The sequence below is a fragment of the Bufo gargarizans genome, chromosome 7 (genome assembly GCF_014858855.1).
Source record: "Bufo gargarizans isolate SCDJY-AF-19 chromosome 7, ASM1485885v1, whole genome shotgun sequence".
NCBI classification, from domain to species: domain Eukaryota; kingdom Metazoa; phylum Chordata; class Amphibia; order Anura; family Bufonidae; genus Bufo; species Bufo gargarizans.
This window is the reverse complement of record NC_058086.1, coordinates 57,264,709-57,292,302: the sequence shown is the minus strand read 5'-3', so window position 1 is coordinate 57,292,302 and position 27,594 is coordinate 57,264,709. Positions and strand designations below refer to the sequence as shown.

Genomic DNA, 27,594 nt, shown 5'->3' with positions numbered 1-27,594 from the left:
AAAAGGATTTTCCAAGATGTTAAAACTGATGACCTAGATTATCAACAGCTGATCGTTGGAGGTCCAATACCCAGGTCCCTCGCCGATCAGCTGTTTGAGAAGGCAGTGGTGCTTGCAGTAGAGCTGTGGCCTTCTCTCAGCTTTTCCTAGGCCACTGCCGACTCGTCCATCGCTCACGTGGCCTAAGCTCAGCCCCATTGAAGTGAATGGGGCTGAGCGCAAAACCAAGCACAGCTGCTGAACAATGTACGGAACTGTGTTTGGCGAGCACGGAGAAGGCTGAGGTGCTGACAGAAGCGCCGGTGCCTTCTAAAATAGCTGATTGGCTGGGGCTCAGGGTTTCGTACCCCCCACCGATCAGATACGTGAGGATATGTCTTCATTATAAGAGTCTTGAAAAACACTTTTACATTTCTGCATTGCTTTACTTCCTCCCTGCTGATGTCAGCTGCAGGAGCAGTGACTGCTTGAGAGATCTAAAAGAACATTAATACCCTCCCCTATTTATGTGGCTGTACAAAGAATTTGTTAAAGGGGATCTCTTACAATCATTCTGTACTAATATCTGCAGTAATACATGAGCAGAACTGCACATAAGGAGTCCAGATTATTTACGTCATGGCTGCCCTGGAAATGGAAGATCGAAGCTTGAATGTGTACCAAGGCTGCTGTAATCACAAGCCTTTATTAAAAGGAATCTGTCACTAGGATCTTGGATTATCTGCAGTCATACATGAGTAGTACTACAGATAAGGAGTTCAGATTATTAGATATTTTTTTCCCTACTGTCCCATGTTCCCAAGTGTTCAAAGTTGTGCTTTGAAACTGGACTGCTATCTAGTGCCAGTAGACTGCTGTGTAGTGAAGTCCCAGCAGTGTACTTCAGTGCAGCTTTACACACTGACTCTTTATCTGTAGTACTACCCATTTTTATTACTGCATAAAGTTAATCCAAGATCCTGGTGATTCCGGGTTCCCTTTTATAAAGGCTTGTGATTACAGCAGCCTTGGTACAAATTCATGCTTTGATCCTCCCCGCCACTGCGGTCATGCCTTCATGTTTTTGGCTGCAGCTCTGATCTGGCCATATAGCGCACATGACCACTGCATCCAGCCACTGGCCTCAGCTGTATATAGCACTAGATCATTGTGACCAGTGATTAGTCACATGCAGTATATGGGTCCGTCACCACTGTGGTCATCCCCACCACCAACACCTTCTGTCCGAGTTATTTTGTAGCTCTACCATGCCGGTATGCTAGTAAGACACTAAAAACACTTACCATACCTTCTGGTGACCCCTCCAATCCAGCACCACCACTCTGTCCTCTCGGCTGGGCTGCAAACATGACTTGGCCACATCTGTGAAGTTCTGTGTATCGCAGAAGCCAAACAGAGACCTCTGGTCTTGTGCCGTACACTGCTGAGACCAGTGATTAGCTGTAGCGGTATATGGTACATCACCACTGCAGCCTAAGCAATGTCACAGCTACAATCAGGGGGATACGATGGAGCAGCAGTGCTGGATCGAAGGGTCTCCAGTAGGTACGTTGTGTTTTAAAAAAAAAAAATAAAAATTATCGTTTCAACAGCATCTCAGGAGGTCAGATCTATAATGTAACAATTTGCACAACCCCTTTAAAGGAGTTTCTTATCTTATAAAGTAATGGCACATCACTAGGAAGTACCACCACTTTATAATCTGTGGGGGTCCGACTTCTGGAAACCCTGACAGTCCTGAGAATGAGGGAGGGACGAAGCTCTGGTATGGATAGATATTAAAAACATGCTGCTAGTACGTCTCATTCCTGTATAGGTAATGGTAATCTTACAACTGTGCAACTAATTACAATAACTTCTATTATAATTGCTTTACCAGAGAGGTTTCGGAATTATATTCCCCGTTCTATCTGGTGTTCATATCAGTGTTTTATCTTGTTTTATGCTTTGTGTCTGCAGGTGTTATATTTGTCTTTTACCTTTTTTTTTTTTTTTTTTTCCCCTTCATTTGTCTCCTTTAGTAAAACTATGGTCTACCAACCTGGATAATTCTGTTGCTAGTATTGAAGCCAAAGCCAATGTATGCTGTGTGAAATTTAGTCCCACTTCCCGTTACCACCTGGCATTTGGCTGTGCAGGTAAGTCTTAACTTTTTATATGATCTCTCAATTTAAATTATAGTAACAAGGCCCTATTAAAGGGGTTGTACCATCTCAGACAGTGAGGGCATATCTTTAGGATATGCTCCCAATTTCTGATAGGTGCAGATCCCACCTATACTTAGAACAGAGCCGACAAAGTCCCGGAGGGCACACCACGCATGTGCGGCCGACCTCTGTTAATTCCTATGGGAGCTCCGACAAGAGCCGTGCGCTGGCTCTGCTTTTCCCGTCATTTCCATAGATGTGAATGGAGTGGTGGCTGCGCTTGCGTGGTGCGCCTCCCATTCATTTCTTCGGGACGTCCGAAACTAGCCGAGCATGCCTTTATGAGGGCTGTTGCGCATGCACAGTGCACCCCCCGGGACTGTACCGGCTCCGTTCTAAGTGTAGGTGCGGGTCGCAGAGGTGGGACCCACACCTATCAGACATTAGGGGCATATACTAGCGATATGCCTCCAATGTCTGAGATTGTCAGTTATCCCACCACCTTTTCCTATTGGAATAAACTTGCAGGCTTGGCTCTGTGTGTATATTGTCTTCCTATGTATTGCCAAAGAAAGATGAGGATATCTGTCAACTCGCAGAGCCAGTCAGCTATTACTTTTCATGCCATGCCCCCCATTCGCTCACTATTAGGCTAGGGCTACATGACGTTGCACCAATGTTTCGCGATCATTTTTATAATAGTCTATGGTGTCGTCATGCGACATGCTGCAACACGACAGTAGCAAAAAATCCATTTAAGATGGATTTTTCTGTTGCGTCACCCTAGACTATCATTATAACAATTGTCACATGACACATGTCGTCGTGTAGCCCTAGCCTTTGGGCTCGTTCACAAGAACGTTTTTTGCGTTCCGTATACAGGCTTTTTTTTTTTTTGGTGTTCCATATACGGAACCATTCATTTCAATGGTTCCGCAAAAAAAACTGAATGTGCTCCGTATGCTTTCCGTATTTCTGTTTTTCCGTTCCATTAAAAGATAGAACGCGTCCTATTATTGCCTGCAAATCATGTTCCATGGCTCCATTCAAGTAGATTGGTCAGAAAAAAAAAAACGGAACAAATACGGAAATGCATCCGTATGTCTTCCGTATCAGTTCCGTTTTTGCGGAACCATCTATTGAAAATGTTATGTCCAGCCAAATTTTTTCTATGTAATTACTGTATACTGTATATGCCATACGGAAAAACGGAACAAAAACTGAAGAAAAAAAAAAAAACTAAACAACGTATTCCGGAAAAACGGACCGCAAAACACTGAAAAAGCCATACGGTCGTGTGAAAGAGGCCTTATGGTGTTTATTCTGCCAGGTCTCTCCTATCAATTCTGCCAGGTCTCTCCTATCAATTTGAATAGGCAGTTTTCAAGTTCCCGTACAGTTGTACAAATTGTAATCAGTCGCTTTGTGACTTCCCACAATGAGGCAGCCCGACCACCCTCATTTTATACTCGTACTAGTGATTTCTGAACAGGTGGAGGCTGCACTGTATATATTGCTGTAATATGTAGGGGGCGCTTTACAGCAAGTCAGCTGAAGCAGTAAAAATAACATCTGCTGTGGAAGCATATCCATTCCTAATCAAGATCCTGAAAACTGAACACTCCCTATGGACAGTGCAAGGCTGACATAAGAGCCTTCACCTCTGGCCCCCACCTGCCAGCTGCTGAAACGTGTGTGCCAGTCTCCGGGTGTGAGGTTGATATTCCTCCTGCACTTTTTTGTGCAGATGTCTGTACAGTTCATACTAGGCATACAGTCAGTGACGAGGAGCATTTTACTGTAACTGCTACTTCCCTGTTCTGCACATCATGGTGTCCCGAGATAATTGTGCCCAAGGTCTTCTACTTTTATTATTACTAGATATGTTAAAGTGATTGTCCCACAAAAAGTATGTATTACCTTATCCACAGGAGAGGAGGTAAGTGTCTGATCATGTGGATCCCAACTGCTGGTCCCTCAGCTGTCCCAATAACGGAGGTTCCCTGAACCTCCTCTTTGAGTTTGCATATCAGTCCACCACTCCATTTACTTCTTTTGCCCAGTGATCCGGCATTTATCACTTATCTTTTGGATAGATTATGAATACTTTTTTGTTGGATAATCCCTGCACCTCTCTCCCTGTAACCGCCACAAGATCTTTCAGAATATAACTGGTATCAGTTGAAGATTTAAACTGAGCATTTTACGACCATCTCAGTGAGACACAAAATAAGGAAAATAACCAGCAGCAGGTGGCGCTATACAGATACATTTTATTGAATGGCTCACTGGCTATGCTAAATTTTTAATTACATATAGTTACAAAAGTGTTCAGATCCAGGTGCTGGTCGGAAGAATGTAGAATATGTTTTGTGACACAACCCCTTTTAAGACAGAGTTATCAACTTAGACTTTTTAAAAAATAAAATAAAATTGACGCAATTGTACTCCAGTAAAGGGGTGCAGCAGATGGTGGAGTAACATCCCAAGACTTGAAGGCTATGTACACCTTGGAGGCAATTTTTTGATGTTTGCATTTTGCTAATTTCATAGTAAAAAATATTTTTTTCAATTCGTCTTATAAAATATTCAGCCATTCTGTCACAAAGGGTTAATTGTGTAGCTGTTTGAATCCTACTTTCTCTGTGTGGTCATCTAATAACTGTTATCTATAATTACTAAAGGTCATAAACACTTTATCAGTAAGATAAGAATTGTGCTATGATGAGTGTTTACGATCAGAGCCTGCCACTATAGAATCTCAAGGCTATACAGAGACAGGGGCTCAAAAGCTTTAATAAAGCGCAATGCAATAATAAAAAATAATTAGACTTAAAGATGCACCAAATTTATCAAGCATTGTGCAGCATTAGATGAATTTGGTGTCGATTATGGCGATGCAGACTTCTGCAAGCTGCCTTTGAAACCTTTTTTAATGATGAATTCCCCTCCACCACCCTAACATTTCTATAGTGCCTGCTGTAAAACAAAGAACTCCACATTGAGGGGGATTTACTTATAGGCCTGGCGTTGCTCTGAATCTACTGTATGCAGCTACATAACGCACACTTTGGGAGACTGTAGTGCTCACAACCGGTGTAATTGCACTGATAAATCCCTTCCAAACATAGGAGCTTTAGTTGCTTTTGCCACTTTATATATCCAGCAAATCTCTGCTCCCAGAAGCCTCGCCTTTCTAGCCGTTCACATCGATCATTGCTTCCAGATGCAGCAATCACTAATAGAATACGTTAAGCCTCTTGCTGTGTGACTAGGAGCTGACTAAATCCCTCTCTGGTCCAGCATGCTGTAATCCCTGTAAAGAGATCCAGGGGCTTACTGTGTAAATCCCCCCCCCCTCAATTCCCCAAGGGTGACTAACATGGGCTTTGCAAATTAGATGAAGGTAAATGGCTATTTGTACAAGAGAAGGCTTTTTGTTAATTATGCTAGTAACGTTTACGACGTTTATCTGCTCCTTGACCCTTCCTAGTCCCATGCTACATGTTCCCAGGTCCCAGAGGCACTTCTTTAGTCCTGTCCCCCACCCTTATCTCAACCCTGCTGTTATGGCGCCACCTGTTGTTCTTTTGTTTCTCTTTTGAGAACCTCCATCTAATGTGTTCACTGCTGGTGAGAAGAAGCCCCTTCTAGTGCGCTGATTCTTAATGCCTGTCTTGCACAATAGCAGAAATCGCTCTTTGGCCCTGTACCTGAAGACACGGGTGGTCGGACTGAGATACTGAGCATGTGCGACCACCTGCACTGGACACATTGGATGGACGTTCTGACTGGGAATCAAAGGAACAGCAGGGGGCACCATAGCGAGTATGTAACAGTAGTATTTACACACAGGAGCAAATTTTTTTATGATTCCAAATTTGAAGAATCTTTGTCTTCTCTGATCTGGCCGAGAAATTGTGAGCCGCTTCTTTAAAGTGGGTTTTACATTGACAAGTTTTTTCACTATCCACAGGAATACGCGCTACCTGTATCATATTTGGGATCCACTGTGTGAATAGAAGCTTTTATTCCCATGATTGACAGTTGCTCCATTTACACCTATAAGACTACAGAGTACAGTATCTCTGGCAGGTGTGAATGGAGCAGTGGTCAGGGACTCCTCCACTCCCACCGGGGACTCCCTCCAAATGATTGGCAGGGTCCCCAGTGGTTAGACCTCCATCATACGCTTATCACCTTTCCTGTGGAAAGTCCATTTAACGTGTCCCTGTCAGGGGATTTCTGCCTCCCTATCAGAGTGCAGTCTATGATGAGGCTTGACTCAGAAATCCTGATTTCAGTCTAATAAACCTATATATCACAGATCTCCGCTTCTCTCCCTTCCATCATATACTGCACCCTTCAGATTCTCAGTCACGTTGCCTGTAAATGGCGCTGCAGGCCGCAGAGTGAAGCGCGTTTCTTTCACACAATGCGTTAATAAGTTTCAATTTAGGACCGCGCTGCTCCCAATTATGCTGAAGATATCCTTCTCGAGGTTAGGTCAGCAGCCTCGCTTGTATATAGGCAAACATCGATGGCCCACAGGAAATTCGCTAGTTTTTAGATCGATTTTTCTGTGGATGCCAAAATTTGACGCAAAATAGTGAAGAACCACCAACCAAGTAAAATCAATTGGTGTTTATTATGCTCGCAAAAATAGCAGAAAATGAGGCATATCGTGCAGGTGTGTCACCCTCGTAATTCAGGGGAGCAGAAATGTCATCCACGTGCTGTCCACATCCATATGGCCGTTCTGCAAATTATAGAACATGTCCTATTCTGGTCCACAAACCCATTGAAGTCAAGGGGTCTTGAAAAAAAGGCGGATGGCTCACAGACGATATCCATATAATGTGGACTGAAAACGTATGTATACAGCTGTGTGCATGAGGCCTAAAAAGCACAGTAAATCCTCATTGAACTCTATGTAGAGACAGTGAGAGTCATTCACTTTAATGGGTCCGCGGTCCGGCCGTTCCGCAAAAAGCAGGGCTGTGGAGTCGGTAGATAAATGCTCCGACTCCTCAGTTTTTTGTACTTCCGACTCCGACTCCCCGACTCCGACTCCTCTGTATTTAATATGCAAATGTATTTTATACATTCCTTGAAGGAAAGAAAGAAGTTCTTCTAAGCTCTTCTAGCACAGAGAGGTAGTTGGGCAGAAGCTGCTGCCTTCTCCTTTGTGTGCTGATCTTCTGCTGAAGATCGGGCAGTGGGAGGATCCAAGAAGGGACATTTATTTTAAAACATGATTTCCCTAGAAGAATCCCATAGTCATGTTTAAAGTTTAAGATAACATTCTGAGTTTACACGTTTTATAGCCTTAGCTGAATGACAGCAGTTTTTCCAATGGTTTACAGCAGGGATGTCAAACTCGTGGCCCTCCAGCTGTTGCAAAACTACAACTCCCATCATGCCTGGGCAAACTACAGCTATCAGGGAATGATAGGAGTTGTAGTTTTGCAACATCTGGAGGGCCATGAGTTTGACATCCATGGTTTACAGCTTCAGTCTTGAACTATTGACCCTCCATTCCCTTCACTTATACAAGTGTCTCTAGTCCTGCAAAACACATATTTACTTAATCCCTTATCAGTGAGAGGCTATGTTAACCATGGGCATTGTGTTCCCTGTAACATCAGAACACAACACAATGCAAAGTATATGTATTGCCACTCCTAATTGTGCATTGCGTACCATATAGTGAAGCATATGAAAAGCATGCTTCTTCACATCACTGAACGCGTTTGTTTTGCGGTTACGTGAGGCACTGCATGCATTGGCCTTTATTCTTACAGTAGAGAAGTCATTAATTATAACTGTTTATGAATTCGGACATTTAAACTTGCTTTTTTATTTTTTTATTCCAATTTAAATTTAGTAGGAGTCGGAGTCGGTTCATTTTTTGCCGACTCCGACTCCAGGTACCCAAAATTGACTCCGACTCCGACTCCTCGACTCCGACTCCGACTCCGACTCCACAGCCCTGGCAAAAAGATGGGACATGTTCTATCTTTTTGCGGAACAGAAGTACGAGACGAAACCTGCAATACGGCAACACAGAGCGCACACGTTTGTGTGCAATAAGCCATATGGCAAGAGAAACCCTCTGACAGGTTCCCTTTATGTCTAGTTTAGCTCTAGCCCTGTCCCTTCAGTTAATCTTTAGGTAGAAATGACAAAAACCAGGATCCGGGCCTCTGCTTTCTGTGAAGACAAAAACATAGGCATTTGTTAAGGCTGTATTACACTGGCCGATAGTCGGCCAGATCATCATCGCTAACGAGCGCTTGTAGGAACACTCGTTAGCGATCATGTGCCTGTGTAATACTGCTGGCGAATGTTCATCAGGCAATCAAGATTTGTAAGCATGCAAGCGGCAACCAGTGATTCAGTATGGGGACGAGCAGTGGCATTAGCGATCACTGCTCCCCATACTGTGGAGGAGATCTCTGCATGTAATAGCAGTTGTCTCCTCCACTAACGAGCAGGCGATTGTCAGGAAGGAACGCTTCCCTCCCGACAATCGCCTGGCTAATCGAGTAATGTAATACATCCCTTACGCGTTCATTTGTAGATGTGTCCCTTTAAACCATGCTTCCAAGTGGTACCTTGGAACCGAACCAGAGTTCGGGAAATTGTTTTTTACATTACAAATTAATTTATGAAGTTATTACCCGAAGTCTGGCGAGACTTCGCAAAGCAATAACTTCGGCTCATCGGAGCCAATACATTCTATACTGTACGGAGCTCCTGCCCCGTACAGTATTGGAACAAAGTTTCATCCGAAGTCGATTCGCTCATGCCGACTTACAAGGGTGACAGCTGTGACAGAGCAGTAGCCAAATGTGCCTTGGTGATGTAGATTGAGCGGAAAGGAGGGAATGTGCAGGACACAAAAAATGTCTTGACAGTCATGAATGTATCCATATCTAGTCAGCCCTCTATTATTCCCCCCTCTCCTCATCCCCTGCTGTGCACGTTTTGCTCTCCTCCATTGACATTTTTATCGCCTGCTGTGGCAAAAGCTTTTGACTTTATACAACTAAAAGGGAAGGGGCGTCTGTATCCCCCTCCCCCAGCGCTCGGTGTCAAGCCCATTATCCGGAGCTGCCTGAATGTCATCTATAACCTCAAGCCATTGCTAGGCCCTGTCAGAACAGAAGGTTGTAAAGACCAGAGCGGGACACTGCAGCCTCTCCATGTGATCACCGCTTGTAGGTAGTTCACGTCAGTGCCCTTACACACATCGCTGTGTGCAAGCTGGCCCCTTAAAGACTCTGAAGCTCAGATATCCGGCTCTACGGCGGTGAGCCTGTAGACCTGTAAATGACTGCCTTGGTACTGCCATATTGTAATTACTTGTCCTTTTTTTTTTAGGCTTATCCATTGTAACATCAGTGTCTTCTAAATACCCTTACACCAAATGACTACTTTAGGCTAGCATTAGTTCCCATTTCTGAGTGCACACAGCCATGTAATATCACATTGTTCAGCCTCAAAATAAGATACCTTTTCGTTTCCCCTCCAGATTGAATATCTCCTTAAAGCTTCCGAAGTACTCAAAGGAAGGCTTTGTATGGAGGCACTTAGGGTTTCCTTAATGTGCGGTATGATTAGGGAGACTAAAGTGTTGAATTATACAGAAGCATCCCATATCTATTTAAGCTGATGGTCCATTTCTCTAATGCCCGTAGTTATGACTTTTCGCAGTATTTTACCACTGTAACGTGACTGGGAAACGAGACGTTTGGTTTTAGGAACATAGAATATTGATGATTCTGCTAATCTGACCTTTCATGTAAAGAGCTTTTTTCTTCACTTAAAAAATCCCTTCAGTCCTTCTTTTCGAAGACATTCCTTAAAGGGGTTGTCCATCTTTTTGCTGTGTTTTTTTTTTTTTTTAGACCCCCGAACTGGGCCGTACCGGAGGTGATTAGCATACTTACCTGATCCCTCCCTCCCTGGCTTCCAGCGCCGCTGGTCCCGTGTGTACCCATGTCAATATCCTTTTTGACGTGGGTCACATGACCACTGCAGCCAGTGACTGACCACAGTGGTGATGTGTTGCCCATGAGTCACGTGACTGCCACAGCATCCTGCTTGGCGTAGGTGCACCTCGGACCAGTGGCACACGGGAGCAAGTGATGGGGCTGGAAACTCAGCAGCGGGGATGAGGTAAGAATGCTCACCACTACGGGTCTGGCAGCGCTGGGGTGGGGGTTTCTGATAAAGCACAGCAAAGGTGGACAACCCAGTTAAAGTCTGTGAGCAGTTTTGATGATACTGCAGCTTACAGCACTAGGTAGGGGCTGGGGAGAGCAGGATAAACATACCTTTTGCAGAGTTTTTCTCATCAGGAGTAGTGTGCATCTAACATAGTTTATAAGGCTGAAAAAATACATAATTTTCCTCACTTTAGGGGGAAAAAAATTCCTTCCTGACTCCAATCAGGCAATCAGAATAACTCCCTGGATCAGCGACCCCTCTCTAGTAGCTATAGCCTGTAATATTATTACGCTCCAGAAATACATCCAGGCCCCTCTTGAACTCCTTTAGTGAACTCACCATCACCACCTCCTCCGGCAGAGTTCCATAGTCTCACTGCTCTTACCGTAAAGAATCCTCTTCTATGTTTGTGTACAAACCTTCTTTCCTCCAGACGCAGAGGATGTCCCCTCGTCAGACACAGTCCTGGGGATATACAGATGATGGGAGTGATCTCTGTACTGACCTCTGATATATTTATACATAGTTATTAGATCTCCCCTTTTGTTTAGTTATTTCCTCCACTACTTTAGTTGAATAGACCTTTTTACCTATACTCCTTCCCTTTTAGATACCACCTTTCTCCATGCAGTGGAACAGTTTAAATTTGGTCATACACGTTGTGTTAAAGGCATTTTCCAAGGTTTTTTCACTATCTACTGGATAGGTAATCAGTGTCTGATCAGTGGGGGTCTGATACCCGGGTTCCCCGCCGATCCGCTGTTTAAGAAGGCACAGCCTTCTCAAGAGTATAGGTCAGTGGTGGCTAACCTTGGCACTCCAGCTGTGGTGAAACTACGACTCCCAGCATGCTCCATTTATTTCTATAGAGTTCTGAGAGCAGCCAAGCAAGGGGGGCATCTTGGGAGTTGTAGTTTTACCACAGCAGGAGTGCCAAGGTTAGCCATCACTGGTATAGGTTATAATTTAAAAAAAAAGTCTCGGAAAATCGCTTTCATATCTTTGCCCATTATGACAGCAGCAAGCTTCAGGCCTGAGCATAAGGTTATGTTGCAGGGCTTTGGTATCAGATCACATTGCACCAAGAGGAGCCCTTCTCAAGTATTGTAATAATTGTCTGATCTAGAGCTTTGTTCCTTGATGCATCTGTCATCGATGACCGCAGATGGCTCCCTTGTCCAGTGTGTACACCGATGCTGGGAATGACGGTCGACAGTCTAGCGAGCTTTGGGTTGGTCCCAGCTGGACACGGGGGCTAAAATACAGGCACGGGCCTTGTAGTAGATGAGCTCTGGAAAGCGTATCCAGTACACCAGCTGTTCTCCAGATATATCTCATAGTAAACTCTTCCAGCCATTGGACATCTTAGTGGTTTTGGATTCCAGCACATTGTTGATGGCAACAAAACGTCTGTAATCCTTAATTTTTGTTTACAGACTGGTGCGCTGGATTGTAAGCCTTTTTCGGTAGAGGCATGAAGAACGGGCAGCTGATGTTCTGTTGGCAAGATCCACTGACAACAATGTTTTTGAGCTCTGTAAGGCCCTCGTCCAACCTTTGGAGGAAATATGGATTTGCCAATCCCAGTGTTTCTCCTGGAGATAGATTCCTGGGAACCGCTTATCTCCCATCCCTTGTGCGAGTATCGTGGCCCAAAGCATTTGGTTACTAAAATAGACCTGATAGGTGAGGTGACAGGTCCTCTTTAGAGGAACACTAAACCTGGATATGAACAGAAGATAAAGTTGACCCTATTACCCTGCAGAGAGCAGGGGCCGGTCTCCTGCTGATCTATTCCATTTTCATCTGGTGAAAGGCTAAAGGCCCCTTTCACAAGAGCGAGTTTTTTTTTTTTCCCCTGGTGCAATAGCATAGCACCCAAACTAATTCCTGACACGTTAATTTCAACGGGTCTGTGCACACGAGAGTTCTTTTTTCACGTATCATTTCTGTGTCGCGTGAGAATTGCAGCGTGTTCTGTATTCTTAGTTTTTTCACGCAGCCCTGGCCCCATAGAAGTAAATGGTGTTTTTTACGGATGGTTGCTAGGAGGAGATGTTTGTATCTTCGGTTTTTGTTCACGCACAGGAAAAAACGCATCAAAACTGATTGTACCCGCGCAGGAACAATTGCAGACAAAACGGATTGAACTTGCTTGCGAAATGGTGCGAGTTTCACTGAACACATCCTGACACAATACGTATTGTATGTGCGAAAGAGGGCTAGGCTTAACAGTGAGGAGTTGGAGAAGAGGTTACGATTCTGCCGGTGATTGTCGGGAAGTAATCATTTCTTCTCAGCAATCGCCTGATCGCTAGCGGAGGAGTCCACTGCAGTTACATGCAGCGATCTCCTCCTCAGTACAGGGAAGATTAATCGTTATGTCATCACTCTTCCCTATACTGAATGACCTGTTTGTCAGTGGCAGATTGTGATTAGACACCACAATCTGCTGCCTGCAAACGATCATTTTTAAACCTGTCAAAAGATTTAGATTGCCCGATCGACGAGCGTTTTCTCGTTTATCGGGTATTCGGCAGCAGTATTACAGTGCCAGATCACTAACAAGCATAACTACCAATAAATACAGGTTTAGAAAATAACCAAAATCTGATAGAACTGACAAGCTGATGGTTAACGTAATGTATTCCGAAAAATGGGGATTAAAATTAAAATTTTTTTCTCCAGTTTTTCTGTTCTTTTGACAGAACAGAGTAACAGAATATTGAATGCAGATGTGAACTTGGCCTAATATAAAAATAGAATAAATAGGTTAAGGGAGAGTTTGGATTTGTGCAACGTCTGTTTTCCTAAAAAAATTATTTCCCTTGGGGTCTGCCTCAACCCTTAAAACCATAGAAATGATACACTACCCTCAAGGACAAGGCTTGTTCTGTTTTAGGGCTCATGCACACGAAGGTATTATCTTTCAATGTCCATTCTGTTTTTGTTTTTTTGCGGACCTTATGCGGAGCCATTCATTTTAGTGAGTCCGCAAAAAAAAAATGAAGTTACTCGGCGTGCATTCTGTTTCCGTATAACCGTTCTGCATAATAATAGAACGTTACGGACAAGGAAAAGACTGTTCTGTTAGGAGCCAGCTGTTCCGTTACACAATATGGTTGTGTGCATGAGCCCTTAAGGACTTAGAGGGGGTTCATGTTCTGCCCCTTTTTGTTTTGTTAAAAAGTTCCCTTTAAATGACCACTACACTTAATTAGAAATGAATGATAAAAGTTAAATGGAGAGAATCCTGCTGCCCGGCACAGCATTTTCTGCCTTCATCACTCAGGATTCCTGAAGAGAATGCAAGAGTTAATATTCCGCTGATCTGTTATAATATCAGCTAAAGGCGAATTGAGGGTAGAGATTAGACAATATGATACAGTTTAAGATTTTATTTTATTTTTTCTATCCTTTCGAAAGGCCTATCCCATCATAAAATTCTGTCTCTTGTCAGCCTTGAGGGCGGAGGGTGCGGTGGTCTCTCTCTGTGGGGGGGGGGGGGTTATTTGTGCTAGAAATGTATTCTGTCGCTCAAATTTTCATTTTTTTCTGTATTTGCATTTGCTGTTATATAATGCTGATCAAATATTGTGATAACAGCACTTCTACATGGATTACATGATTGATCTCATGAAGGATTGTACCCTTTCTAAATGCTGTATTTTCTAAAGAATTGTACTCTCTTCAAATGCAGTTTTTTCAGAATTTTTTTTTTTAATAAAGATTATATTTGATTAAAAAAAAATAAAAAATGTATAATTTTTTTGTCCTACTATAGAAACCTCATGGAGGGGGTAGGGAGGGTCCTGCTTCTGGACAGTGAGGAGGAGCGGAGGCATGACTGTGTTCTCAGGAATAGGGACGAGCGATCTTGTGTTTTAAGGTTCGGGTTATCGAAGAATTCCGTTATGGATATGGAATTCTAAGATAACCCGAACCCTGTATGCCGAACTTGAAAACACAAGTTCACTCGTCCCTACTCAGGACACACAGAAAAGATTTCTTTATATATTTCTAAGTTTTATTAGTAATATAAAATATGATCAAAGTAAAGGAAGAAATGAGGAGGAGGAGGAGGAGAATTGGGATATTTTTCAGCATTTTTTCCATGTTTAGTGGTCCTTTAAACATTATTTTAGGGAATTGTCAGAAGTTGATGGCCCGTTCTATCTACATGAGACGACAACTTTTTCCATGTTGCAGACCCATTAATGTGCTCTGGACCAGATTGCAGCTCCACGTCTGCTTCACCTCTCCTCTGTGTACTGCTTGACAAATATCAAGTGGAGCACGTCGCGGTTAGTCATGCAATCCATGTTTTGCCGCTCTTCACACCGGCAGCTGTGCCACCATTACTTTTGATAAATGTCAGAGACATTCTCCATTGTTCATACACTTGAGAATCCATCTTCTTGTCTCACATTTTCCTTAGGGCTCATTCAGACTGTCGTATGCTGTCCGCAAAAATGCAGATCAGTTTTTTTGCGGATTGGATACTGTCCTATTCACTTCTATGGGGCCATTGCACGGCTCAGCGAAAAAATAAAAAACCTGTCCTATACTTGTCAGTGAAAATCAGGACATAGCCCTATTGAAGTCTATGGATCAGCAAAAAAACGGAATGCAATCCGTTTTTTTGCGGACATGCTGAACTGTCCACCAAAAAAAAAACGCATCCGCATTTTTGCAGACAGCATACAGCCATCTGAATGTAGCCTTAATATGTGCCTTGCTATTGGCCTTTATTGGAATGGACTTACACATTTTTTTTGTTTAAGTTAAAATAATTATGTCCGATTATATATATTTTTTTCTATGTTTTCAACGCAGATGGTATTTTTCTTCCTTTTCTTTAATCTTCCTTTCTGGCAGCCCATATGGCGGCTATGCGGCGCTGTCTCTTTAAAGCTCGACCAGCTGTTCTCTCGCATTTTTCATTAATGCTTACAGCTTTTTGTAGTTATGGGGGGTATAACTGTAAAATAAAGATCGCTTGATTTTATGCGTGTGTATGGAAAGGGGGGGGCGAGTGAAACCAAACTCGTTCACTCAACGCTGCGTGTCAGAGCAATCAATTAATAATTAAGCAACTAATTTTAGCTGAGCCAAGGAATGATGCCGCGAGGGATGGAGAACGATTGCCCTGCGAGCACGTGTAGGCACATCGTGTCCAGGCCGGGCGCCAGGAGGCAGAGGGTTGTTTCATTTGCTTACACATCTCCATAGCGGGGGTATAGGGGGCTACAAGGAGAATGGGTCATTTGAAGCTTTTTCACATTGGCCTTTAAAATGGAACGGAGCCTTCCGCGGCGCACACATTATAGGAGCGCACCTTTTTAAACTTTCTCGTATTCTTCTCATCTCCTCTAATGGCTTAGTCGGTATAAGAGGTTAGACATCATTCCTCTTTGAAAGACTCTTCTGCTGGCTTTAATCTTCCCATTTTGCCGCAGTTCTCCTGGTGCTCTGATTGAAGAAATCAGTATGTATCTGGAGTGTTTGACTAGTGAGCGTTCAGGTCACGGTGTGGACAGTTAACCGTTTAGGGCAATCCTAGAAGCGCCATTGTGTGACAGCGACCGTCTCCTCTCCTAGTGGTCCCGCTTTGTCATTTTGCTTGAGGCATGGCTCAGGAGGAAGTTCATTTTTGTCACTTGGATGTGCTTTTATCATGTAAGAATAACATCAGAGGGGACAATTGGTTACCATCTAAATGAGGGCAAAACAAAGCTTTATATCAAGCCATCCGCATACACTTAAAGAGTAACTAAACTTTTACACTAACTTTTAATATGTTGTTCCCTAACCCCTAAAAAATATTTTTCTAATATACTTATTTAAAAATTTTTACAGTACTTTTTTATCCCGAAATCTCAGTTCTCCCTACACCCCTGAGCTGTCAGCTGTGTATGGAGTACAGAGTACTAACTTTATGAATGGGGCTGCAGCAGCGCAGGGAGTACGGGCAGGAGTGCATATTGCTGCTCCTGCCCGTGCTCCCTGGACTATTACTAACTGCTGGCATAGCACATGGCATAGCCCTGTACCCATCTACTATGCCAGGATTAGCTAAGCGGAGCGGGCTTCTGCCTGCTCCGTTCAGCTAAGAGCGCTGCATTTCAGCTAATTTAATGGGGTTAATTCTGGTGACAGAAACCCTTTAAAACATCATTATTGTCATTGGGGCTGACAGAAAAGATCAATTATGTTTTATTGACAATCATACATTTATCAGTTTTCCTGTGCAGGGGCGTACTGGCCATAGACCTTACAGTGAAATTTCCCGGTGGGCTAAGGCCCAGGCGGTAGCCCAAGCCCTCCTGCCGCTGGCCAAGTCCATAATTATCTGGGGCTCTCAGCGGTAATATGCTAGGAGAATCGGGTACTCTTGTAACTTGCTGGCGGCTGGAGATGTTCTCCTGAATTGAGTTGTATGGCTGTCCTCAGGACGGTGATGCAGTTGAATACTGCAGTGAGGCATGGTTGCCGGTGGCTCCATATCTTATTTAGAGACAACTGGAGGAGAACAGACCGTGCAGATATTGATGGCCACCACCGAGGGACAACTCTGGGGCAGTATCTATCTTTACACTGCAGTATTTAGTTCTGCTGTGGCGGTATTTTGTGCTGCTCTGTGGTTTTACTGACCCCCCCCCCTCCTTTTCTACATGTGCTGACCTTGCCTACTTATGTTGCCCTGCCTTGCCAATGCCTACTTGTGTTCCCCTGCCAATCTGGACAACATCATGGGGTCCGCTTCTGAGTTTTCACCAGGGACACTTTAAGTTGCCAGTCTGCCCCTGATCTTCTGGGTAGGTGATACATACTTTTTGGGGATAACCCCCTTAAATGTGCAGGTCATTACATTGGGAGGGCAGGTCTCCAGATCTGATGACCATTACCAGTTCTAGAGCAGAAAATCCAGAGCTTTCCGTTATATTTCTTGTCGTCTGAGATTAGTGTTCCTTCTGTTACTATGGGACTTGCGCTGTGAACCCAATCATTGGAGTACACGGGCCGGCAGCCAAAAATTCAGATTCTGAGTAACCTGACCCCTCTCTTTCTTTGCCACAATGAATCACGACTAAATAGCCGACACAGCCGGTGCCTTCGTAACAAATTATCCGATCGCTTAAATTGCCAGCTTGTGCTAATTTTGATTTGTTGTTACAATTTACTAACCTCCACATAAAAAATGGATGTACACTAAAAATCAACGGCATTGTAAGGTTATTAATTCATAGTGGGGATGCGATCCGGTAGAGCTGTGCGGCCTCATTGTAATGCTGTCCTGTGGAATACACAACGTGATGTTTAACCCCTTTTTCCCCCCCCTCTCCACATCCCTAGATCACTGTGTCCACTATTACGACCTCCGGAACACTAAACAGCCAATCATGGTGTTTAAAGGACATCGCAAAGCCGTCTCTTACGCCAAATTTGTCAACGGGGAGGAGATTGTCTCTGCGTAAGTACCTTTTTTGTTTTTTCGGAGGGCATGCCCATAGATTATTCTGGGACGTTTCACGCTGTCCTCGGGCTGGATTTGTAGAGGTGAAATATTTTCAGAGCACAGTTGTTCGAAATGAGCGGCTTGGGTGCTGCAGTGCATTGTGTGGATGTGCATGGCAGGCATTATCAACAATTAATGGGGATGATGCCTTTGAGTGGCCTTCCTAACGAAGGGAAGATCTCCATGGAGACCCGACGAGTGTTTTCTCTACTCTTATGCTGAAGTTGCCGGTTATTACCTCGCTGCAGGAAACGGCGGTCCAGCAGATGCTAATTATCATCATACTGAACTTGTGTAGACCCGATGTTCAAGGAGATCTCAGACTCCGTCCTCAGGCCACATATTAAGCTCCAACACAGTTACTACAGCTGATGGAGAAAGTGGGGTTTTAGGCACACATTACACGAAGATGAAAACCTTACCAGTTAATATTGTATGAGACAAGCTCTGCCATCGGGTTGTCAAAGGGATTGTCCAACCTCATGATATTTTTTGCCTTCAGTGGTCTAAAATGGCACAAGAATTAAAGGGGTTGTGTCACTTCAGTAAATGGCATTTATCATGTAGAGAAGGTTAATACAAGGCACTTACTAATGTATTGTGATTGTCCGTTGCTGGCTGGACTCATTTTTCCATCACATTATACACTGCTCGTATCCAGGATTTATGACCACCCTACAGTCCAGCAGCGGTGTTCATGCTTGTAAACTATAGGAAAAAGGAGCCTGCCTCTTTGGTGGTCTGGACCGTAGGAGCACCATGTCACCCATGACTCCTGCCAATCAGCTTTTTGAGAAGGCACCCACGCTCGCAGTAGCACCGTACCCTTCTCGCATCTTTTTTTAAGCCATGTGATGTCACAATCATCGGTCACATGGCCTAGGTGCAGCTCAGCCCCATAGAAGGGAATAGGGCTGAGCTTTGTTACCAAGGACAGCCGCTATAGAATGTACGGAGCTGTGCTTGGTGAGCAGGGAGAAAGCCACTGCACTACTGCAAGCATCGGTGCCTTCTCGAACCGGGTGTCAGACCCCCAGCAATCAGATACTTATGTCCTATCCAGAGGATTGGTCATGAGTAGTGTTGAGCGAACTTGTGTTTTAAGTTCGGCGTCTAAAGTTCGAGTTCAGGTTATCGAAGTATCCCGTTATGGATTCTAAATTCCGTTATGGTCCGTGGTAGCGGAATCCATAACGGGATACTTCGATAACCTGAACCCGAACTTTAGACGCCGAACTTAAAACACAAGTTCGCTCAACACTAGTCATGAGTTAAAAAAAAATTTAAATCTTGGAAAACCCCTTTAAAGGGGTTATCCCATGACTTATGTAAAAAAATGAAAATCAGACGTCATATAGTACATGACATTCTCTATCTAACAAAGCTAGAACCAGCCCTGTACCTCCCATGGATCCAGAGATCTCCCCATCCAGGTCAGGGGGAGTGTCTTTTCTGCTGCAGCTAAGGGGGCGTGTCTCAGCTCTACCTATCACAGCTCAGGAGGCAGTTGAAGGATGAAACTGAGTATGTGCGGCCATATCAGTGAGCAGGTCAAAGAAATGAGAAAAAAACTAAAACAAAGAGCAGGTGGTGCTATACAGATACATTTTATTGGATAACTCAGTGGCTATGGTAAATTTTCAATTACATGCAATTACAAAAGTATTCAGATCCAGGTGCGGGTATGAAAATTGAGAATATTTTTCGTGGGACAAACCCTTTAAGTCACTTGTTGCTTGTCTATACTGTTCTTCATATGCTCTCAAGATATTCCCTGCTCAGTCTCCTGTTTTCCTCAGATCAACAGACAGTCAGCTGAAGTTGTGGAACGTCACCAGACCACATTGCCTACGCTCCTTCAAGGGTCACATTAATGAGAAGAATTTTGTTGGTTTGGCATCTAATGGAGATTATATTGCCTGTGGTCAGTACTGTTTTATGTCTTTCCATCGCAGTGATAATGGATTATGTTCTGTATGGCCTTATTCTTGCAGTGTGGTTTTTGATGTTCGTTTTGCATTATTGTTATTTATAGTAATGGTTGCTGGCTTATTTTTTTCTTTTCAGGAGCATGCCTCATACCAGCCCTTTGTTTGCATATTTTTTTGGGACAGTTGACTTAAGTGGTTTACCCTCGATCTACATTTATCACGTATCCACAAAATAGGTGATAAAAAGTAGTTTGCTGGGGATCTTATTGTTAGGACCTAGCAATCAAAAGTACAGTGTCCCCCTGAGTGGTCCTGTATGAATGGGAGTCCATTTACTTCTATGTGACTTATTGAGATAGCTGGTTGCTGTACCTATAGACAGTGCGTGACATAGTGCTTATACATCCACACTACCGCTTCATTCACATAAGGGAACTTTGTGTCACGGACGTTCCCGTGGCAGGAGATCGGTGAGACTGGCAACACGTGGTTTGATCTGACAGGTTTTCCTTGTGGATCAATAGGCGTTTGTTGTTTCTGGTAATGGCCACACCCCTTGCCTCAGGTGTTGCTAATGTGGTCATTTACCTTGCTTATTTATTGTTGCTTCTCCCACAATGCTGTGCGGTTTATAGCTTCAGTTTTAGTTGTGGATTGCTGGTGTGTGGATGTCGGCGGAGTTCCTGGTACTTCCGTAAGCCTTTTTGAAGTTAAGTCTTTCCTTTCCCTTTTGTATTTTGTTTAGGGTTCTGTGTGTTGCATTTCCCTATTGTTGTAGGCCTGAAGGAGACTCTTATTCGTCCTTCCTTTTGGAGGAAGAGGTAGTCTCGTCCCTGCCATTAGTACCAGGGTCCTATAGGGCTGCGTATGAACACACCTGCCTCTGTGGTCTGTTCATACTGGTAGTCGGTCAGGATTTTGGTTAGGGTTTACTAGGAGGTGTCTATCTTCCTTCCCTAGTTCTCAGGCCTGATTCCCTGTTCCCCCTTCCCTCTTATGCTTGGTGTGGTGTTTCCCTCCTAGTGCGCCAGCATTTGGTCCCCCAGCGATCATAAAGTAATCACCTGTCCTGTGGATAACAAATTTAGTTTGAGAGCCCACCTCTTGAATTAGGGATGCAGTTTTCCATTGAGAATCCTTTAGGTAACTGTCCCTACATTTATGGTAATGAACACACGTGTATACAATGCATTCAGAAAGTCTTAACAGGAACCATGTCATCAACTTTATGCTGACTGTACTGAGGGCAGTATAAAGTAGTGATAGAAATGCTGATCTCAGCGGTGTGTCACATCGTGAGCTAAAAGTAAGTGGTTGCTGAGAACCAGCATCATAATCATTGCAGCCCAGGCCTTGAAAAGAGTCAAATCTACCAGAGAAGAGTCCTGGTTATTCATAATCTCCTGCTGATGATTGGCCGTTCTCTACTAGAGAGAAAACTAGGTAGAAGACGGTCAGTCATCAGCGGGTGGGCAGGAAGTCATTAATAACCATTACTCTTCTCAGGTAGATTTGACTCTTTTCGAGGCCTGGGCTGCAATGATTATGATGCTGGTTCTCGGCAACCACTTACTATTAGCTGATGAGTCACACACCGCTGACATCAGCATTTCTGTCACTACTTTATACTGCCCTCAGTGAGGTTAGCATAAAGTTGATGACGGGTTCATTAAGACCCTTTCACTTTTTTTGCACATGTTATGTCAAAATTCAGTTCTCCCCCATCAGTCTGCACTGTACCCCATATAATGACAAAATAAAAACTGAATTTTAGAAAACTTTTATTAAAAAGAAAAATTGCGTATTGGTCACACCCTTTGCTTTGACATTTGAAATGTATCACTGGGGCCTCCCATTTCTCTCTTGATTGGAGGTCACCTGTGATAAATTCAGTTTTTTGGACATGACCTGGAAAGAGACGGCTCTGTCTATTTAAGGTCTCACAGCTTACAATGCATATCGGAGCAAAAACCAAGCCATGAAGAGGAAAGAACTGCTTGTAGAGCCCAGAGAAAGGATTGTGTGGAGGCAAAGATTTGGAGAAGAGCACAGTGGCCTCCATAATTCTTAAATAGAAGAAGTTTGGAACAGCCAGGATTCTTCCTAGAGCTGACCGTCCCAATAATCTAAGTAATCGGGGCCAAGGGCCTTGATAAGCGAGGTGACTAGTAATCCAGGCACTGCTTATCACCTGCCTAATACCATCCTTACAGTGAAGCATGGTGGTGGCAGTGTCATGCTGTGGGAATGTTTTTCAGACGGCCACAGTTCACCTTCCATCAAGACAATGATCCTAAGCACACAGCCAAGACAACGCAGGAGTGGCTTGGGGACAACTCTGTGAATGTCCTTGAGTGACCCACCCAGAGCCCTGACTTGAACCCAATCGAACATTTCTGGAGAGACCTGAATATGGCTGTCCACCAACGGTCCCCATCCAACCTGACAGAGCTTTAGAGCAGAAATTACCAATCTGCGGCGCTCCAGCTGTTGCAAAACTACAACTCCAAGCATGCCCAGGCTGCCTACATCTATCAGCTTACAGCAGGGCATGTGGGAGTTGTAGTTTTACAACAGCTGGAGGGCTGCAGGTTGGCCATTCCTGCTTTAGAGGATCTGCAGAGAAGAATAGCAGAAAATAACCCAAATCCTTGTGTGCAAACCTTGTAGCATCGTACCCAAGCTGACTGGAGGCTGTAATCACTGCCAGGTGCTTCAACTGAGTCCTAAGTAAAGGGTCTGAATGCGTAAGTCAATGCAAGTTTTAGTTTTTCTTTTTTCAATAAATTAGCAAAAATTCTGATTTCAGTTTGTTATTATGGGGTACTGAAGTGCAGATTGATGGGGAAAAACTTCATATTGTTTTTATTTTAGCACAAGGCTGCAAAATAACCAAATGGAAAAAGAGTCTGATGACTTCCCAAATGCACTGGGCATCACTACCTCTAAATCTACCCTACGTTCCACTTATTTTAGTGCAGAGCTCAGTCCAAAACGGTTCATACAAACATGTGAATGAAGCTTAAAGGTGGGCTAGGCAAAAACTCCCGTCTACCCTATTTGTACCCTCTTCTGTGGTCGAGTACCGAGAAACGCACAGCCTATACATACACTGTATAGCTGGTCATTCATTTGAATTAAAAGGTCGGACACACCTTGCCCAGCATTGAATTGGGTGTTCGAAAAGCTGAAATCGTGGACCTTAACTGAACTACAGGCCGGCTTCTATGTAAAATGACATTGTGTCTGTCAGACAAACCCTTTAACCTTGTATTTTCAATGGAAACGACATGGAAATAGTCCGTGTTTGCTCCTCTGTAGTCCTACACTTTCTTTACACAAGTTATGAGTGGACTGCCATGTACGTTCTCTATGAAATGGAGTCTGTCCTTCCTCATCCTATATCCCATTATGAGGTTTGGTTCGCTGTGTCCTCACCGTTAGGACTGATTATATATCTGTTCATTATTCTACTGTAGGAAGCGAGAACAACTCCCTCTACCTGTACTATAAGGGGCTCTCAAAAACCCTTCTGACTTTCAAGTTTGACACTGTTAAGAGTGTATTGGACAAAGATCGCAAAGAAGACGACACCAATGAGTTTGTGAGCGCTGTGTGTTGGAGGGCTCTTCCTGATGGGGTAAGACTCATTTACAAACATGACTGCATTTCCATAACTACATTTCATCAAATGAGAGAAGTCTATGATTTAAAGGGGTTGTCCAGGTCCTAGATATTGATGATTGATCCTCTGGAAAGGTCATCAGTATTAGATGGTTGGTGGTCATACACATGGCACCCACACTGATCAGCCATTCTTAGCAGGTGCTGGGAAATGCACAGTGGATGTAGCTGTAAGCGAACAGCTCCATCCACTGTGTAGTGGCCGAGCCGGGTTATTGCAGCTCAGCTCCCATTCACTTAAAGGGGTTCTGCACTTTCATTTAACTGATGATCTATCCTCTGGATAGATCATCAGCTTTTGATCGGCGGAGGTCCGACACCCGGGACCCCTGCCGATCAGCTGTTTGAGAAGGCAGCGGCGCTCCAGCAGCGCCGCGGCCTTCTCACTGTTTACCGCCGGGCCGCCCGCCCACTGACGTCACGACTTATATCAACTAGAGTGGGCGCGGCTAAGCTCCATTCAAGTGAACAGAGCTTAGCCGCGCCCACTCTAGTTGATACAAGTCGTGACGTCAGTGGGCGGGCGGCCCGGCGGTAAATAGTGAGAAGGCAGCGGCGCTGCTGGAGCGCCGCTGCCTTCTAAAACAGCTGATCGCCGGGGGTCCCGGGTGTCGGACCCCCACCGATCAGAAGCTGATGATCTATCCAGAGGATAGATCGTCAGTTAAATGAAAGTGAAGAACCCCTTTAAATTCACAAAACCTGAACTACACCACTGTGAAGTTTTGCTCACCGCACGTCACCTTCTAATATCTGGGATGTTGAAGACCTTGTTTGCTTCCAAATAACCCAGTACAATAATATCTATATCATACCTGACTTTAATAGTAGCAGTTGTGTAGTCTTATAGAGAGTCTGGTGGCGTTAAAGGTGTCCATATATGTTAGAAGAACGTCTGCTGAACCAGCTGATTGCCGGGGGACCATTAAAAACATATGATTTTGACCCTGCGTTTCCTGACAGCAGATGTCATGCTGGATTTCAATATGCCTCATCCTTTTGTTTTCAAGAGAGCGAAGCTGCTGCCAGAGGTTGCTGGCAGTGACTAAAGATGCATGTAGACTATCAGATGAGCAGCAGATTGTCAGGAAGGTAGCGTTCCTTCCCGATACTCAGTTACTCCTTCAGTGGAGGTGAAGCGTTGGATTTACATACAGCGATCTCCTGCACAGTACAAGGATGAGCTGCTACCAAATCATCGCTCCTGAGCGTCAAAGTGCTGCTTAGACAATCTGCTGCCCGGGAACAATGATTGAGGTGCTCACACCAACAATCATTTCACCTGATGAACTAGCGTTTTGCTCGTTCATCGGGTGATTTGCGGCACCTTTACACGAGATTGTCAGGAACGAGCCTTAGTAGAAACGTTCGTTCCCGATAATCGGCCCAAATATTGGGCTTTCTAAATCCAGCTTTACTCCTATAACCCCATTGAGAATACTTTCTCACTTGACCTGATGCATGTGTATAAAGGGAGTCTGCAGGGATAGCACAGCTATCTAATGTGTTAGGCCCCCTTTACTGTTATGATTTTCCTTTCGACCTCAGGCCTTCGGCCTTCATTTTCCGTCTGTCATATCTTGCCATAAGGGTCCATTAACACGTCCGTATAAATGGGTCCCGAATTTTGCGGAACTGGTGCGGACCCATTCATTTCAATGGGGCTGCAAAAGATACGGACAACACACTGTGTTAGTTCCTTTCCATGGCCCCGTAAAAAAGAGAGAGCATGTCCAATTCTTGTCTTCAGAATAGTCATTTCTATCACAAGGCCTGCCGCGAAATGCAGAACGTACATAGCCGGTGTCCATGTTTTGCGGATTTACGGATGTGGTAATGGACCCTAAAAGTAAGAGATCAATCTGTTTAAGTCACTGTATGGCTTTGTATTGTTCTTAACATTGCATCATGTGTATCATTCAGAAAAATGGTAATGACGTGGCCTATTATTCATTAAAGTGCCGCCACATGGTGAACTGTCAGGTGAGGCTGTAGGTAGAAAATCCAGGTAGCAGACTCGGCCTGCTAGTTATTGTATTGCATCCTGCAAAATAATGAGTTGGACAATATGGATGCTTGTGGAAGCAAGATAAAGAAGGCAGGGGACTCCCGGGGAAAGACTCGCACAGGCTTAAAGCAGCTGAATATGGTTCTATTCAATCAATAAGAATCTTTTTATAAGGTTTTTTGTTTGTTTTTTTTTTAAAGATCCGTCAGTATTTTTGTAGCTCTTCAGCTGAAAGCATTATTATCCTCCTCTTAGACCATCTCGCCGCTGACCCTTCGTAAATGCATAACTGATTCCATTGTATCTAGGAAAAAGATTCTCTTCCGCCTCCATGTTCTTCTCTGACCTTCAGTATATTCTTACCGCCGCGTCTTATATCAATGGAGGGGTTCAGGGAGCCCTGCAAAAGAAAGGAAACAAATGCAGTGAGGACTGTTCGATGTGCCAACCCCATTCCTACCGCCGTATAGAATTTCAGATCAGTTTTGGGTTAATGGCTGCTGAGAGGAATCACTATTTCTTGTTTTGTATGATTTTTTATTTTTTTTTTTTTTTTTTTGCTCCGCCGCTTGCAGCAGCTCTTTTTTTAAAACAATACAAAAGGTGTTCGTGCACAGAGCCGGATATGACTCTGCATATTAATTTCTTCTCTGTCCCTGGTACTCGCTAGGATAAAGCCGAGCAAATTGCCGGCTGTTTGTCTGAAAGAGTTCATTACTGCAGATAAGGCAATTGAGAACGAGGGGAGGGTGCGATGCAACTACGCGAAGTACCAAAGAAGTAATATCCGAGCTGCAATCAACCAGTAGATCCAGATAAAGAAACTGCAGGCAGAAAATGAGCCGAGGTAAAGGTTAATGCAACTGCAGGCTGGGATGGCGGAGCGAAAGGATCCGCACGCAGGCATTGTTTTAATGAATTAGGCCTTTTTTTTTTTTTTTCATTTTTTAATTTTTTTTTAAACATGCATGAAAACCTTGAAGTGGTTAAGAGGAAAAATAATTAGATGCTCGGCTGCCGTAGGATGTTATGCTTCTGAACGGGAATTTGTGAATATTCCCTTGTGGTTTTCAGGGTCTGATTCTTTTCTTTTTCTTTTTTTTTTTTTTTTTTAAAAGGGAACCTGTCATCAGACCAGGGGTATGGAACTATTTGCATGCCCCCACTGTCCCAGCTGCTGAGCTTTCAGAAACTAGCGCACAATGACTGTGTTATTGGGAAAAATCGACTTTGAAAATGTACCTGACGTCATCAAAACATACTTGCTGGAGTCTTAGAGGCGGGCCACTGTATGCAGGGTGTCATGGAGTCATTCATGAGGTCTTCTGTGACCAGGCGCCGACATCAGGGAGTAAAGGAGAGGCCTGTGAGAGCGTTGTTGGCAGGTTAAGAGGAATGACTCCTAGCATGCAGCGATACGCCCCAATGACTCCAGCAAGTACATTTCGATGACGTAGATTTTTTGACTTAAAGGGAACCAGTCACCGGTATTTTGGGTAAAGAGCTGAGGACATGGGTTGCTAGATGGCCGCTAGCACATCCGCAATACCCAGTCCCCATATCTCATGTGTGCTTTTATTGTGGAAAAAAGACGATTTGATACATATGCAAATTACCCTGAGATGAGTCCTGTCCCTGACTCATCTCACATACAGGACTCATCTCAGGTTAATTTGCATATGTATCAAATTCATTTTTTTCCACAATAAAAGCACACAGAGCTATGGGGACTGGGTATTGCGGATGTGCTAGCGGCCATCTAGCAACCCATGTCCTCAGCTCTATACCCAAAATCCCGGTGACAGGTTCCCTCTAAGGGCATTTTTTATATCTGTGGTATATGTGCTTGACTTGTATGGGAAAAGATTGTGATTGTGCACACATTTGGGCTTGTACGTTACCTTTGGTCATCAATACCTCTTTGTATGGCCCTCAATAGGACAGGCAGATAAAACATGATGTTTTAAAAGGGATATGCACATGTAAAAGGAATTTAAAAAAAAATGTCCCAGTTGCAGCGTTGTGACTTCTGTCCCTGCCAAACCACAAGTGGTGATATCATGTAGATTG

General features: G+C 44.0%; 1 protein-coding gene across 2 annotated transcripts in view; it reads left to right on the top strand.

The window, feature by feature from the left end:
- COP1 (COP1 E3 ubiquitin ligase) overlaps window positions 1–27,594 on the top strand; it is a 188,822-nt gene that overhangs the window by 122,848 nt on the left and 38,380 nt on the right. For both annotated transcript variants that reach the window (XM_044301397.1, XM_044301396.1), the window contains 4 exons: window positions 2,022–2,138; window positions 17,739–17,856; window positions 19,701–19,825; window positions 23,312–23,472. In XM_044301397.1, the coding sequence (XP_044157332.1) occupies window positions 2,022–2,138; window positions 17,739–17,856; window positions 19,701–19,825; window positions 23,312–23,472 (521 nt within the window). The remainder of the gene's footprint in view (window positions 1–2,021; window positions 2,139–17,738; window positions 17,857–19,700; window positions 19,826–23,311; window positions 23,473–27,594) is intronic.